This window comes from Mixophyes fleayi, chromosome 3 (genome assembly GCF_038048845.1).
Source record: "Mixophyes fleayi isolate aMixFle1 chromosome 3, aMixFle1.hap1, whole genome shotgun sequence".
NCBI lineage: Eukaryota > Metazoa > Chordata > Amphibia > Anura > Limnodynastidae > Mixophyes > Mixophyes fleayi.
Genome location: NC_134404.1, coordinates 6,223,954 through 6,240,728, shown reverse-complemented (window position 1 = coordinate 6,240,728; position 16,775 = coordinate 6,223,954). Strand labels below are relative to the sequence as shown.

The following is a 16,775-nucleotide window of genomic DNA, read 5'->3' as shown; positions in this document are numbered from 1 at the left end:
AGGGCAGTTCCCCCCCCCTCCCTATAGATATGCAGGGCAGTTCCCCCCCCTCCCTATAGATATGAAGGGCAGTTCCCCCCCCTCCCTATAGATATGAAGGGCAGTTCCCCCCCCTCCCTATAGATATGCCGGGCAGTTCCTCCCCCTCCCTATAGATATGCAGGGCAGTTCCCCCCACTCCCTATAGATATGCAGGGCAGTTCCCCCCCTCCCTATAGATATGCAGGGCAGTTCCCCCCCTCCCTATAGATATGCAGGGCAGTTCCCCCCCCCCTCCCTATAGATATGCAGGGCAGTTCCCCCCCCCTCCCTATAGATATGAAGGGCAGTTCCCCCCCCCTCCCTATAGATATGCAGGGCAGTTCCCCCCCTCCCTATAGATATGCAGGGCAGTTCCCCCCCCCCTCCCTATAGATATGCAGGGCAGTTCCCCCCCCTCCCTATAGATATGAAGGGCAGTTCCCCCCCCTCCCTATAGATATGCAGGGCAGTTCCCCCCCCCTCCCTATAGATATGCAGGGCAGTTCCCCCCTCCCTATAGATATGCAGGACAGTTCCCCCCCTCCCTATAGATATGCAGGGCAGTTCCCCCCCCCCCTCCCTATAGATATGAAGGGCAGTCCCCCCCCCCTCCCTATAGATATGCAGGGCAGTTCCCCCCCTCCCTATAGATATGCAGGGCAGTTCCCCCCCTCCCTATAGATATGCAGGGCAGTTCCCCCCCTCCCTATAGATATGCAGGGCAGTTCCCCCCCCTCCCTATAGATATGCAGGGCAGTTCCCCCCCTCCCTATAGATATGAAGGGCAGTTCCCCCCCTCCCTATAGATATGCAGGGCAGTTCCCCCCCCCTCCCTATAGATATGCAGGGCAGTCCCCCCCCTCCCTATAGATATGCAGGGCAGTTCCCCCTCCTTATAGATATGCAGGGCAGTTCCCCCCCCTCCCTATAGATATGCAGGGCAGTTCCCCCCCCCCTCCCTATAGATATGCAGGGCAGTTCCCCCCCCTCCCTATAGATATGCAGGGCAGTTCCCCCCCCTCCCTATAGATATGCAGGGCAGTTCCCCCCCCTCCCTATAGATATGCAGGGCAGTTCCCCCCCCCTCCCTATAGATATGAAGGGCAGTCCCCCCCCCCTCCCTATAGATATGCAGGGCAGTTCCCCCCCTCCCTATAGATATGCAGGGCAGTTCCCCCCCTCCCTATAGATATGCAGGGCAGTTCCCCCCCTCCCTATAGATATGCAGGGCAGTTCCCCCCTCCCTATAGATATGCAGGGCAGTTCCCCCTCTCCCTATAGATATGAAGGGCAGTTCCCCCCCTCCCTATAGATATGCAGGGCAGTTCCCCCCCCTCCCTATAGATATGCAGGGCAGTCCCCCCCTCCCTATAGATATGCAGGGCAGTTCCCCCCCCCTCCCTATAGATATGCAGGGCAGTTCCCCCCCTCCCTATAGATATGAAGGGCAGTTCCCCCCCCTCCCTATAGATATGCAGGGCAGTTCCCCCCCCCTCCTTATAGATATGCAGGGCAGTTCCCCCTCCTTATAGATATGCAGGGCAGTTCCCCCCCCTCCCTATAGATATGCAGGGCAGTTCCCCCCCCTCCCTATAGATATGCAGGGCAGTTCCCCCCCCTCCCTATAGATATGCAGGGCAGTTCCCCCCCCCTCCCTATAGATATGCAGGGCAGTTCCCCCCCCCCTATAGATATGCAGGGCAATTCCCCCCCCCCTCCCTATAGATATGCAGGGCAGTTCCCCCTCCTTATAGATATGCAGGGCAGTTCCCCCCCCCCTCCCTATAGATATGCAGGGCAGTTCCCCCCCCCCTCCCTATAGATATGCAGGGCAGTTCCCCCCCCTCCCTATAGATATGCAGGGCAGTTCCCCCCCCCTCCCTATAGATATGCAGGGCAGTCCCCCCCCCTCCCTATAGATATGCAGGGCAGTTCCCCCCCCCTATAGATATGCAGGGCAATTCCCCCCCCTCCTTATAGATATGCAGGGCAGTCCCCCCCCCCCCTCCCTATAGTTATGCAGGGCAGTTCTCCCCCCCTCCCTATAGATATGCAGGGCAGTTCCCCCCCCCTCCCTATAGATATGCAGGGCAGTTCCCCCCCCCTCCCTATAGATATGCAGAGCAGTTCCCCCCCCTCCCTATAGATATGCAGAGCAATTCCCCCCCCCCTCCCTATAGATATGCAGGGCAGTTCCCCCCCCCTCCCTATAGATATGCAGGGCAGGTGCCCCCCCCCCTATAGATATGCAGGGCAATTCCCCCCCCCTCCCTATAGATATGCAGGGCAGTTCCCCCCCCCTCCCTATAGATATGCAGGGCAGTTCCCCCCCTCCCTATAGATATGCAGGGCAGTTCCCCCCCCCTCCCTATAGATATGCAGGGCAGTACCCCCCCCTCCCTATAGATATGCAGGGCAGTTCCCCCCCCTCCCTATAGATATGCAGGGCAATTCCCCCCCCCCCCTCCCTATAGATATGCAGGGCAGTTCCCCCCCCTCCCTATAGATATGCAGGGCAGTTCCCCCCCCCCTCCCTATAGATATGCAGGACAATTCCCCACCCCCTCCCTATAGATATGCAGGGCAGTTCCCCCCCCCCTCCCTATAGATATGCAGGGCAGTTCCCCCCCTCCCTATAGATATGCAGGGCAGTTCCCCCCCCCCCTCCCTATAGATATGCAGGGCAGTTCCCCCCCCCTCCCTATAGATATGCAGGGCAGTTCCCCCCTTCACTTACCTGTAGTTGTGCCAGCGTCGCTCCTCTCCTCAGATCAGCAGATAGGAAGTGAAGACGTCCTGCTTCCTGTCTGCTGCACAGCAACAGGCAGCCTGGCGATTGGCTGTGTGTTGCTGACCACCAATGCTTTTGATCGTCGAACCCTCCACCCCCCAGCGGCGACCCCCAGTGGCGACCCCCCCCCCTTCCCCACCCCGAAAAAAAATATGAATGAAGAAAAAAAAATAAAAAATAAAAAAAATAATAAATTATTTTTTAAAAAAAATAAAAAAATACCCACAGTGCCGCGCCCCCCGGGACCCAGCGGCCCAGGCTGCAGCCTGGTCAGCCTAGTGGTTGATCAGGCCCTGCCCACCGAGGGTGTATTTACATAAGAGATTCCTCAAGGGAATCTGAGAGGCGATTAAACATAGCACCAACTAGAGAATATATAAGAACATTCCAAAGACTGTTTATATTCAAATATATTCAACATAGAGAAATCCTGGAGGAAAACCTGAAAAATCCCCAATAAATACATTTTGCATGTGAAAAATGCCAGATGGGTGGCAGTGGGTGAGAACTTGTTATAGCCGCTGTAAGACCCTGATTCAGACCGACTGGTTGAGGATAAGGGGGCTGGATGTTTCCTGATACGTTCCCGTAATAGAAAGGGAAAACACTTTGCTGGTTGAGTAGATGTTTAGCACTGGTTTGAGAGTCACAGGACAAACACAACAATTTAAGAAGCTCGCTTGATGCATCCCACAGTCTGTCTGCACGGTCCATCCATGGTCACACCTGAGGGGGAGATACCGCCGAAACTAGAAGTGCACCTCGGTGTGTGGAGCACAAGTGTAACCGTCCCGTCATATCCAACCATCCTAGAACGACCACTTCATGAAATGTTTCTGTCGTTCTCGTAAGGAACAGTTGGTTTTGCCACATTTATGTATTAAATTATTCATGAGAGTAACGGGACATCGGCTGCCTATATCCTTGAAGAGATAAAACAGCATTGTTCCATCAAACATGTTCCCTACCTGACCGTGCTCCATCCTACCTGTCCTGACCATGCTCCATCCTACCTGTCCTGGCCGTGCTCCATCCTACCTGTCCTGGCCGTGCTCCATCCTACCTGTCCTGGCCGTGCTCCATCCTACCTGTCCTGACCGACGTGACCGTGCTCCATCCTACCTGTCCTGACCATGCTCCATCCTACCTGTCCTGGCCGTGCTCCATCCTACCTGTCCTGGCCGTGCTCCATCCTACCTGTCCTGACCGTGCTCCATCCTACCTGTCCTGACCGTGCTCCATCCTACCTGTCCTGGCCGTGCTCCATCCTACCTGTCCTGACCGTGATCCATCCTACCTGTCCTGGCCGTGCTCCATCCTACCTGTCCTGACCGTGCTCCATCCTACCTGTCCTCGCCGTGCTCCATCCCACCTGTCCTCGCCGTGCTCCATCCTACCTGTCTTGACCGTGCTCCATCCTACCTGTCCTGACCGTGCTCCATCCTACCTGTCCTGGCCGTGCTCCATCCTACCTGTCCTGACCGTGCTCCATCCTACCTGTCTTCGCCGTGCTCCACCCTACCTGTCCTCGCCGTGCTCCACCCTACCTGTCCTCATCGTGCTCCACCCTACCTGTGCTCACCGTGCTCCATCCTACAAGTGCTCACCATTATCCATCCTACCTGTCCTCGCTGTGCTCCATCCTACCTGTCCTCGCTGTGCTCCATCCTACCTGTCCTCGCTGTGCTCCATCCTACCTGTCCTCGCATTGCTCCACCCTACCTGTCCTGACCATGCTCCACCCTACCTGTCATGACCGTGCTCCATCCTACCTGTCCTCGCCGTGCTCCATCCTACCTGTCCTGACCAGGCTTCATCCTACCTGTCTTCGCCGTACTCCATCCTACCTGTCCTGACCGTGCTCCATCCTACCTGTCTTCGCCGTACTCCATCCTACCTGTCTTCGCCGTACTCCATCCTACCTGTCCTCGCCGTGCTCCATCCTACCTGTCATGACCGTGCTCCATCTTACCTGTCCTCACCGTGCTACACCCTACCTGTGCTCACCGTGCTCCATCCTACCTGTCATGACCGTGCTCCATCCTACCTGTCCTCGCAGTGCTCCATCCTACCTGTCCTGACCGTGCTCCATCCTACCTGTCCTCACCAGTCTCATAACATCTCACAATGCTTTCTGTGCTCTTCCTAAAACCTATCACAGTCTCATTACTCATAACATAGTCATAACCTACAGTTTAAATGCCAAACAAATCAGCATCATGCACTTGAGTGGGAGAGGAATCAGTAGCAGAAAGAAAGAAGTAATAATACCACTGTATAGGTCATTGGTACAGCCTCATCTAGAATACTGTGTTCAGTTCTGGAGGCCATATCTCCAGAAGGATACAAATACATTACAGACTGTACAAAGTAGTTCAACTAAAATGGTGCATGGCCTACAGCACAAAACTTACCTGGAAAGATTAAAATGTATAGTTTGGAGCAGAGAAGAGAACGGGGGACATGATAAAAACTTTCATATATATCAAGGGTTATAACAAGGTACAGAAGGGAAACATTCTACAAAGGGAGAGAAGTTTTAGAACACAAGGACATGTACTGACACTGGGGGAAGGAGGTAGTGTATAAGTGGGATAGCCTCCTATCAGAGGTGGCAGCACGGTGGCTCAGTGGTTAGCACTTCTGTTTTACAGCACTGGGGTCATGAGTTCAATTCCTGACCATGGCCTTATCTGTGAGGAGTTTGTATGTTCTCCTCGTGTTTGCATTGGTTTCCTCCAGGTGCTCCGGTTTCCTCCCACACACCAAAAACATACTGATAGGTTAATTGTCTGCTAACAAAATTGACCCGCGTCTGTGTGTTAGGGAATTTAGACTGTAAGCCCCAATGGGGCAGGGACTGATGTGAGTTCTCTCTACAGCACCGCAGAATTAGTGGTGCTATATAAATCAATGGTGATGATGATACAGTAGAGCAATACAAACATGCTTGGGATAGACAAGGATAATCTTATAAAGAACTAAGGATCAAATGTTTATAAACTATGATTCTGTTCTGCTCTGAAGCATCTCCTACTTACCTTGAGATTAATAGCTTGTGAGCAGAAACCTCTTCCATGTTGTCTCTCCTGTTCGGTCGTACTTGTGTCTCATTGTAAAGCACTTCGCAGTATTGTCGCTATACAAAAAAAAATGGTTTCTCTTTCTTGCACCTCCTGCGAGATGGAATGGACAGAGCAAGGTTTTTTGGTAGATTTAACCGACTGGTTGTTTAAAGCAGCTTGTAGCGTCTCCGGTGACCTGGTATGGTAGTATCCATGTATCTGATAACGGATCACCAGCAATCAATGTGGATGTGTAACAGAGGCGGAGAGAGAGAATCTGGGGAGTACAGTGGTTATAGATCCTTCCCATGGATAGACCACAAAACGCATGAAATGCGGAAACAGAACACCTGCCACTGGAAAATGATCTGTAACAATAGTATAGAACAGAGGTGTCCAAACTCAGTCCTCGAGGCCTACCAACAGTTCATGAAGCCCTTGAGGACTGATTTCGGACACCTCTGGTATAGAAGGAAGTTGTAAAATGGGAAAAAAAATCTACAGGAGAAAACCTTGTGGTAGACAAATGTTTCATATCAAACTGGTCTTCATTAAGGTATAACGTGAGATTCATCTTGTAAAAGTAATAGATAATCAAAGTGAGGTATGAAACCCTGTACGTACCTTGGCGTATATAATAGGTGTATTGTTAAATTCTTTATAACTGAAAGTGTATATAAAATAAGCCAATACAATAAGGACATATAAATTAATCCCACGTCTAACACCATCTGTACATCTCCATTGCAACTTAATCCAGAGAGACAGAACAATGTCAGATGTCCGATGCCAGAGAAGACATAATATAGGCTGTGTAAAATGTTAAATATCTGTTCAGCATAAATAATGTTATTTCTCATGTGTTTCTGTGCATTACATACTGAGGATTATTTCACATTCAATTATACATATTAACAACAAAGGTGAACTTTCGCCAATAGTTATTAATTATCTAAAGGTCGTTAAAGAGTAAATCTTCATATGTTAAAGAGTAAATCTTCATTATGTAGAACATACAGTCCAGGCAATGTTCATTCCTCTAGTACTGAAGAATTTTAGACTGTAAGCCCCAATGGGGCAGGGGATGATGTTAATGAGTTCTCTGTACAGCGCTGCGCAATCAGTGGCGCCATATAAATAAATTGTGATGATGGTGAAGACCCCGACCCCTTTACATCGGCAGCTAGCCAAGACCCTGCTGTACTTTCACAATACAGGCTTTATAGCATTATGGCCAGACAACTAATCACTTAAACTAATGACTACGTCTTTCTTATTCACTCCTCCTGTTTTATACGGCTTTCCAAATGTGCTCTCAAGAGCAACACGGAGTGGCAGATACTAGGAACAGGCAACCAACTATAAACTATCAACAGTGTCACCTCAGACCAGGCACTGGAAGAGATCGTGGTTACCAAGCCAAACATAAGCCTATCCAGTGTGAAGCCTCTCATTCAGTGGTAAACTCCCGATTCTCCTTTGATTCTGCCCACTAAGTCGTCATAGTCCAGATTTATAGCAAAGAACCTGGAAAATGGACACCAAGGTCGGAGACGTCTCATTAAAGAGCTGAGCGATGAGAAGTGACTGAATACTGGGCAGTACTTATAAGACTAGGGGGGTTTTGAGCTTTGTCTGCTGTGCTGTTCTGCTTTTAAATAATTTAAATACATTTTTTTATTGTATGTTAATTATATGTTTAGTAACGATATTACTGGTATGGCATAGTGTATTGTCCTGGGCAAAGATGATCAATATCCAGATAAAGATGGAATTTGTGCTGAACAACATAATATCCTGCAATCACTGTTGGTGTTTATGAACAGTTTATTCACACATTTAGTTATTTTATGACAAAACTTAGGACGCTGGTTGAAAGAGTCAAAGTTCAGAATTAACTAGAACAATGGATCTCGGAGATGATCGAGCATAAATCACATTTAAAACCTCTAAGAAGTTCAAACAAAATAATTGAGCTGTTGCTTTTAGTGCTGACCAAATAACCCCCCAACTAGTGGCTAGCTTGTGTCCAGATAATGCTTATTATGTATCATTCTCTCTGACTTTCACAAGTTTGGAGCCTCTTCATATTTGGAGGTTCAGAGTCCAAGAAAATGTTTGTTAGAAGACCTCGGCTTTGGTCAACTCTTCATGGTCGTTGTTCTATTATGGTGGTGGTAAGACTGTGACGTTCATGGTGACTGTGGCGGGTTTAGCTACCAATCCTGGGCATGGAACGAGAAAGAGATCTCACATCAGATCCTGTGGATAAGAATTGGAGAACGAAGACTTTTGTGTGGAGATAGACTACCCCATAACTTCTCTGCCAAAAGGTGATATTCAGAGAAGATGTTGGCTGGGCGGCAACCTGTCATGAAAGAAATATATGTACATAAGTAAACACGAAACACATTGAGTGTACAACTGAGAAAGATATTTTCTTTAGCTCTTTACAAATGAAATGCTCAGTCCTACTTCTCTACACTCAGCTGCTACCTCATGAACGTTCTCCTGTGGTTAACTCCACACCAGGTCTTGTGAAGAAGCTGTATGTAGCTGGGAAAAACAAGCTAAATGTTTCATGATATCTGCTGCAAGGTGTACAGAATTAGCCTACGTTTGGTCATGAATCACGTGGATGTACAGATGCTGCGATTAATGAGCCATTTGTCTCTACAGCCCAAATTATAGTAAGTTATAGTTTCCATCTTTCTACAATTCAGTCAAATAAGTAACACTAGTTAATTTAAAACAATTAAGCAACCAGTTTATCTGAGTCTAAAACAGGATCTAACTAGTAGTGAAAACAAAATAGGAAGTGAGATTGAAAGAACTGGTTGTTTGTTTGGTGGAGTCTGTCGGAAAGTCTTGAAATTATGTGTTATCAGTTTGTGTATCTCATACTATATCTCACTATGTTAAATGCATAAAGGACTGACACAAAGCTTCTGCTTTACTGATGACCTAGTAGTAGAGGAACTGATTGGTCCTACCTCAAAACAAAAAGGAGCAGGCAAAATGAGATTAGTGATGATGGTTGTCGTCATCTCAGTAGGGGAGACAAATGATGATGATGGTCATTTGGGTTGAAGGGTTTCACAATAAAAGTCATTGCTCCTGGACAAGTCTTGTAGATTCTGCACCCAGAGAACACAACTATTTTCTGCCATAGAAATGTAGGCCTCTGTAGTTTGCATTTTTTGAGAACTGGATAAGGATGTACAGAGCCGAGGTCAGGACCGCAAGACAAGAGTTTCCTAGGAACACTCTTGTAGCACTCCGTGTCTTACAAAAGATATACTGTTAAATTCTTTATAACTGAAAGTATAAAAAGCACACAAGTATTCACTCAATGATCTTCCATGCAGATCCACCAAACGTCTACTATAACTCCATAGCGTCAAACATTCGGCAGTCTTTTGACCTTTAAAGTACCGAGCACATTACACGTAACAAACTGAAACTAGGACTATTTGTCTTCAGTGATTAAAACTATACTCTCTTATATTTATGAGGTGTGACGGTGTCATGGTCTCGTGGATTTACTACAGAGAACTCATAAAATATTGGTCATTTCTTGGTCCACTCCCTGATTCATCTGCAACTCCATAGTCTTTGGCATTGTTTCATGTTTTCATTCAATGTGGCTAAAAGGAATCTCTAGTTACTAACAGAAGAGAAACATAGGCTGTATATTTCTCCTAATGACACCAGGGCCTTTGAGCAATGTCCACAGCCCATCAGAAGTTCTGCAGCCTGCCTCCTATATGGGTCCTCTGGTGAGTCTTCAGATGATGGGACTGGACAAAGCTTTTTGAGCACTGTGTGCACTTGTACGGCCGCTCTCCAGTGTGAATTCGCTGATGGACTTTCAGGATTGAGTTTTTGATGAACTTTTTCCCGCATACCATGCACTGGTATGGCTTTTCTCCTGTATGGACCCTCTGGTGAACCATCAGCTCGTAGGGCTGCCTGAACGTCTTTACACAGTGACGGCAGTGGTACGGCCTCCCGCCCGTGTGACCGATCTGGTGCCGGAGGAACCGGGACAGGTCTGAGAAGGTTTTAGCGCACTCGTTACACTGGTACGGCCTGTCTCTTCTGTGCTGGGGCAAGGGCGAGAGGACGCCCACGCGATTGTGCCATCCGCTCCATCGATAGAATGAGCCATTTAGGAAGCACTCCGAGCCAGGCGACTCTTCCAGCTCTGACATATCCTGTCTGTTCTCTGTGAAGGAACATCGATTAATGTCTTTGTTTTATGCTTTATAATTAGGCATGGTTTGTTATTTACTGACATACATTGTACAAGCTCTTATCCTAGCATGTCCCTCTTCTATAGACCTGTCCTCCTTTCATGCATTAAACCTCCCCTCTGGCAACGATATAATAAAAAGAGGTGCAGAATATAGTCAGTGAAACGGAGACGCGGATCATCTACACCGCAGACAGGCAACATGCGGCTCTCCACTTCCAGCATGGTCTGACAGCACTTGCTGAGACAGTTCTACAGCAGCTAAAGACTCAACTCAAGTGACTTATATTCAATCTATTGGGTATATGAGCATTGAGCAGTTACATACTGCTGAACATGAACGTCAAACTCATTGACAAATACTCTGTCACGTAAAAGTTCAACTTTACTCTATTAAACTAAGGCAAATTTACCAAGATGTCCAGGACACTCTGAAAAGGCGGGGGGTGGGGGAGAGCCATCTTCTATACTACAACCAATGGCCAGCTCTGTCTGACAATCAGATTTTATAAAAGAGGGTTGACTCCCCCTTCCTCTGCTGGCCTCACTACCCCATAGAGACAGGTATCTGTGTGATAAAGTCATTCCAGTAGTGACTCTACGTCCTCTGAGCCTGGTGGTCTACAGCTTCCTGCTCCTTCCGTGCAGTTGGATAACTGAAGTGTACAATGATAATAAGGAGCAATCCACTGATAAACATAAAGACTCATTACTGACTTCCTAAAGACTCACTGGTCACCTTGGTTGTAACGTTCCGTCGTCTCTCTGTCTCCAGACGTTCCGTTCATCCACATTTCCGTCATCTCTTCAATCCTGAGGTCTGAGTTACTGTCTGGTGAGCAGACGGAGAAGAAGATGATTAAACTTCAGCGAAGATCTGTGATCTATTACTCACAGATAATACACAGATTATACACAGACATTACACAGACAATACACAGACATTACACAGACATTATCCGCAGACATTACACAGACATTATACAGACATTGCACAGACGTTACGCAGACATTACACAGACAAAACACAGACATTACACTGGTAATACAGACAATACGCAGCCATTACACAGATATTACGCAGACGTTACGCAGACATTACACAGATATTACACAGACGTTATGCAGACATTACGCAGACATTATGCAGACATTACATTGATAATACAGACAATACGCAGCCATTACACAGACATTACGCAGACATTACGCAGACATTACGAAGACAAAATGCAGACATTACACTGATAATACAGACAATACGCAGCCATTACGCAGATATTACGCAGATATTACACAGACATTACGCAGACATTACGCAGACGTTACACAGACGTTACACAGACATTACGCAGACGTTATGCAGACGTTACGCAGACGTTACGCAGACAATACACAGACATTACACAGACATTACACAGATAATACAGACAATACGCAGATATTACACAGACATTATACAGACATTACGCAGACATTACACAGACGTTACGCAGACATTACGCAGACGTTACGCAGACGTTACGCAGACGTTACGCAGACGTTACGCAGACGTTACGCAGACAATACACAGACATTACACAGACGTTACACTGATAATACAGACAATACGCAGCCATTACGCAGATATTACACAGACATTACGCAGACGTTACGCAGACGTTACGCAGACATTACGCAGACAATACACAGACGTTACACAGACGTTACACAGACGTTACGCAGACATTACGCAGACATTACGCAGACGTTACGCAGACGTTACACAGACGTTACACAGACAATACACAGACGTTACACAGACAATACACAGACAATACACAGACATTACACAGATATTACATAGATAATACACAGACATTACATTACACAGACATTACGTAGACAATATACAGATACAGAGACTGTAATACAGTATGTGCTGTACATTATATCACCAAGAACAGCAGCTGTAAGTGGACTTGTCCCCAATAGGTAACAATACTTTAAACCCAACTTAGCACCATCTTTCCCTGTTGGAGACTTTATAAGTGATTCCTCAATTAAACAGCACTAAACTCCCAGAAGAATTGTTACTACATAAAGTTCTGAATCCTGCACAATGTAGTTATGTTACTTTATATATAAGTCTCTGATGTATTGTTTCCCACATGATTACTGTCTCTGAGAGCCGGCGCTTACAGCTGTGTCTCCTTGTATTCTGTTCTGCTCACCCTCCCACCAGAATTACATTGTTCTAAAATCATCCCGTCACCTATGATAACTGTATATACATTTATAGATCTATGTAAGTGTAGAAAAGTACAATAATACAGATTGTAAATATATGGATAATGTCATTACTGGAAGTAAACATCTCACATTTACTGCAAGATGTAAAATCATTTAAACAAGAAAAGTCTAAATAAATACACGTAGAAAACATATATATATACTATATGAACAAAAGTATTCGGCCACACCTGTTAATTATTGAATTGAGGTGTCTCAATCAGACCCATTGCCAGAGGTGTATAACATCATGCACCCAGCCATGATGTCTCTTTGCTAAAATTTGTGATCCAAATAGGTTGTTCTGAAGAGCTCAGTGACACCAAGCGTGGTACTGTGATAGTATGCGTGGTACTGTGATAGTATGCGTGGTACTGTGATAGTATGCGAGGTACTGTGATAGTATGCGTGGTACTGTGATAGGATGCGTGGTACTGTGATAGGATGCGTGGTACTGTGATAGTATGCGTGGTACTGTGATAGGATGCGTTGTACTGTGATAGGATGTGTGGTACTGTGATAGGATGTGTGGTACTGTGATAGGATGCGTGGTACTGTGATAGGATGCGTGGTACTGTGATAGGATGCGTGGTACTGTGATAGGATGCGTGGTACTGTGATAGGATGTGTGGTACTGTGATAGGATGTGTGGTACTGTGATAGGATGTGCGGTACTGTGATAGGATGTGTGATACTGTGATAGGATGTGTGATACTGTGATAGGATGTGTGGTACTGTGATAGGATGTGTGATACTGTGATAGGATGTGTGGTACTGTGATAGGATGTGTGATACTGTGATAGGATGTGTGATACTGTGATAGGATGTGCGGTACTGTGATATGATGTGTGGTACTGTGATAGTATGCGTGGTACTGTGATAGGATGTGTGGTACTGTGATAGGATGTGTGGTACTGTGATAGGATGTGCGGTACTGTGATAGGATGTGTGATACTGTGATAGGATGTGTGATACTGTGATAGGATGTGTGGTACTGTGATAGTATGCGTGGTACTGTGATAGGATGTGTGGTACTGTGATAGGATGCGTGGTACTGTGATAGGATGTGTGGTACTGTGATAGTATGCGTGGTACTGTGATAGGATGTGCGGTACAGTGATAGGATGCGCGGTACTGTGATAGGATGTGTGGTACTGTGATAGGATGTGTGGTACTGTGATAGGATGTGTGGTACTGTGATAGTATGCGTGGTACTGTGATAGGATGTGTGGTACTGTGATAGGATGTGTGGTACTGTGATAGGATGTGTGGTACTGTGATAGGATGTGTGGTACTGTGATAGGATGTGTGGTACTGTGATAGTATGCGTGGTACTGTGATAGGATGTGTGATACTGTGATAGGATGTGTGGTACTGTGATAGGATGTGCGGTACTGTGATATGATGTGTGGTACTGTGATAGTATGCGTGGTACTGTGATAGGATGTGTGGTACTGTGATAGGATGTGTGGTACTGTGATAGGATGTGCGGTACTGTGATAGGATGTGTGATACTGTGATAGGATGTGTGATACTGTGATAGGATGTGTGGTACTGTGATAGTATGCGTGGTACTGTGATAGGATGTGTGGTACTGTGATAGGATGCGTGGTACTGTGATAGGATGTGTGGTACTGTGATAGTATGCGTGGTACTGTGATAGGATGTGCGGTACAGTGATAGGATGCGCGGTACTGTGATAGGATGTGTGGTACTGTGATAGGATGTGTGGTACTGTGATAGGATGTGTGGTACTGTGATAGTATGCGTGGTACTGTGATAGGATGTGTGGTACTGTGATAGGATGTGTGGTACTGTGATAGGATGTGTGGTACTGTGATAGGATGTGTGGTACTGTGATAGGATGTGTGGTACTGTGATAGGATGTGTGGTACTGTGATAGGATGTGTGATACTGTGATAGGATGTGATAGGATGTGTGGTACTGTGATAGGATGTGTGGTACTGTGATAGGATGTGTGGTACTGTGATAGGATGTGTGATACTGTGATAGGATGTGCGGTACTGTGATAGGATGTGTGGTACTGTGATAGGATGTGTGGTACTGTGATAGGATGTGTGGTACTGTGATAGGATGTGTGGTACTGTGATAGGATGTGTGGTACTGTGATAGGATGTGTGGTACTGTGATAGATGCCACCTTTACAATAAGACGGTTCGTGAAATTTCATCCCTGCTGGATATTCCTTGTTCATCTGTAAGTGATATTATTATAAAGTGGAAACATTTATCAACAACAGTAACTCAGCCACGAAGCAGAAGACCACATAAAACCACAGAGCAGGGTCAACGACTGCTAAGGCGCATGGTGCGTAAAAGTCACCAACGCTCTGCTGATTCCATAGCTGAAGAGTGCTGAACTTACTCTGGCATTAATATAAGCACAAAAACAGTGCGGCGGGAGCTTAATGGAATTGGTTTCCATGGCCGAGCAGCTGCATGCAGCCTCACATCACCAAGACCAATGCCAAGCAACGGATGGAGTGGTGTAAAGCACACCGACACTGGACTGTGGAGCAGTGGAAACGTGTTCTGTGGAGTGATGAATCACGCTTCTCTGGTTGGCAGTCAGATGGGCGAGTCTGGGTTTGGCGGATGCCGGGAGAACGTTACCTGCCTGACTGCATTATGCCAACTGTGTAGTTTGGTGGAGGAGGGATAATGGTACGGGGCTGTTTTTCAAGGCTTGGGCTAGGCCCCTTATCTCCAGTGAAGGGCAATTATTTTTTTTTCTATATTTTATTAGGAAGTTTTTCAACATTTTTACAAGATGAAGTCAAAATTACATTAAACGTTCAACAAGTAAAAGAGTATTAAAGGAAGCAGAGAGAAAAAGAACAAGGTGAACAGAAATGAAGAGGGGCGAGATAATTAGAGAGGAAAGGGGGGTGGAAGCGAGAAAATGTTAGTAGGGAGGGTTGAGGGGGGGGGGGAGCGGGCGGAGTGAAGGGCAATCTTGATGCTTCAGCATACCAATGCTATGGACAGTGCTATGGACAGTGCTATGCTATGCTTCCAACTTTGTGGCAACAGTTTGGGGAAGGCCCTTTTCTATTCCAACATGACTGTGCCCCAGTGCACACAGCAAGGACTACAAAGACATGGTTTGATGAGTTCGGTGTGGAAGAACTTAACTGCCCCACACAGAGCCCTGACCTCAACCCCATCAAACACCTTTGGGATGAACTGGAACAGAGATTTCGAGCCAGGTCTTCTCCTCCAACATCAGTGTCTGACCTCATGAATGCTCTACAGAATGAATGGGCACAAATTCCCACAGAAACACTCCAACATCTTGTGGAGCCTTCCAAGGAGAGAGAAAGCTGTTATCACTGCAGAAGGGGAACCAACTCCATATTAAAGTGTATGTGTTTGAATACAACATTATTGAAGTGCCCCTGTTGGTGTGATGGTCAAGCATCCGAATACTTTTGTCAACATAGTGTGTGTGTGTGTGTGTATGTGTATATATGTAAAATTTCAGTTCTAACAACTGAAGATGTTTAAGATAATGTGATTATGAAAGGGTGTAGGGCAGGGTTGTCCAACCCCCGGCCCATGGGCCGCATGCGGCCCAGCCCGCCTGTAAATGTGGCCCAGCGGTTGTGGCAGGGGGGAAGCGCTGTTAATGAAAGAAATATCCTGCAAAAAAAAAAAAAAAAGAAAATACCTTGTGGTCACGTCAGCTGGCGCTCCGGCTCCCTCCCTGGTCTCCTCCTCCGTGCGGCGCTCGCAGTGAATGTCGGGGGTGACGTCATCACACCCGACATCCATTACGTAGCGCAGCACAGAGGAGTCACCCGCGCGAACTATCAGCAGCAGTGAAAGATTATCCAGTATCTTATTGTTGTTGCTCTGAATTTGGACTTTCTGCACCATGCAGTTATGAACTAGCTGTGTTCTCTGTATGTATCTAATATATACATATTAAGAGATGATTGTATTTTTAATATTTTAAACCATTTTAAATGTGCAGTGCTGAGTAGGGTGAAAATATCACCCACTGTTACCCTCATCGGAGGCTGCTCCATGAGACATTTTTCCCGCCACCCTATCTTTAAATCTCTGTAGATTTCTATTAGTCCTCCTGATGCTCCTATATCGGTGACCATTTCAAACTGGTCAATAAAAAAAATGATTCATGGGTGCAGAAAGAGAGGAAAAAAAAGTTTTTGCCATTTAATTCCCCGAACCCCACTAAGGGGCAGATGCAGGTAAGTTAAATTGCAGCTGGTAATGGGACTACTGCTTTAATCATGATTCTGCAACAGGTTTCCTAACTCTTACTAACTTCATTTCCAAGTAAGTTTAATATGTTAACTATGTTTTCTATGTTTTTTTGGATGTTCAGC

General features: G+C 46.4%; 1 protein-coding gene across 1 annotated transcript in view; it reads right to left on the bottom strand.

The window, feature by feature from the left end:
- Nucleotides 1-7,686: 7,686 nt before the first annotated feature.
- LOC142143316 (uncharacterized) overlaps nucleotides 7,687-16,775 on the bottom strand; it is a 47,550-nt gene continuing 38,461 nt past the window's right edge. The window contains exons 11-13 of the mRNA XM_075201052.1: nucleotides 10,872-10,964; nucleotides 8,871-10,105; nucleotides 7,687-8,245 (exon numbers count right to left, since the gene is read on the bottom strand). Of these exons, the coding sequence (XP_075057153.1) occupies nucleotides 9,618-10,105; nucleotides 10,872-10,964 (581 nt within the window). The 3' untranslated portion in view covers nucleotides 7,687-8,245; nucleotides 8,871-9,617. The remainder of the gene's footprint in view (nucleotides 8,246-8,870; nucleotides 10,106-10,871; nucleotides 10,965-16,775) is intronic.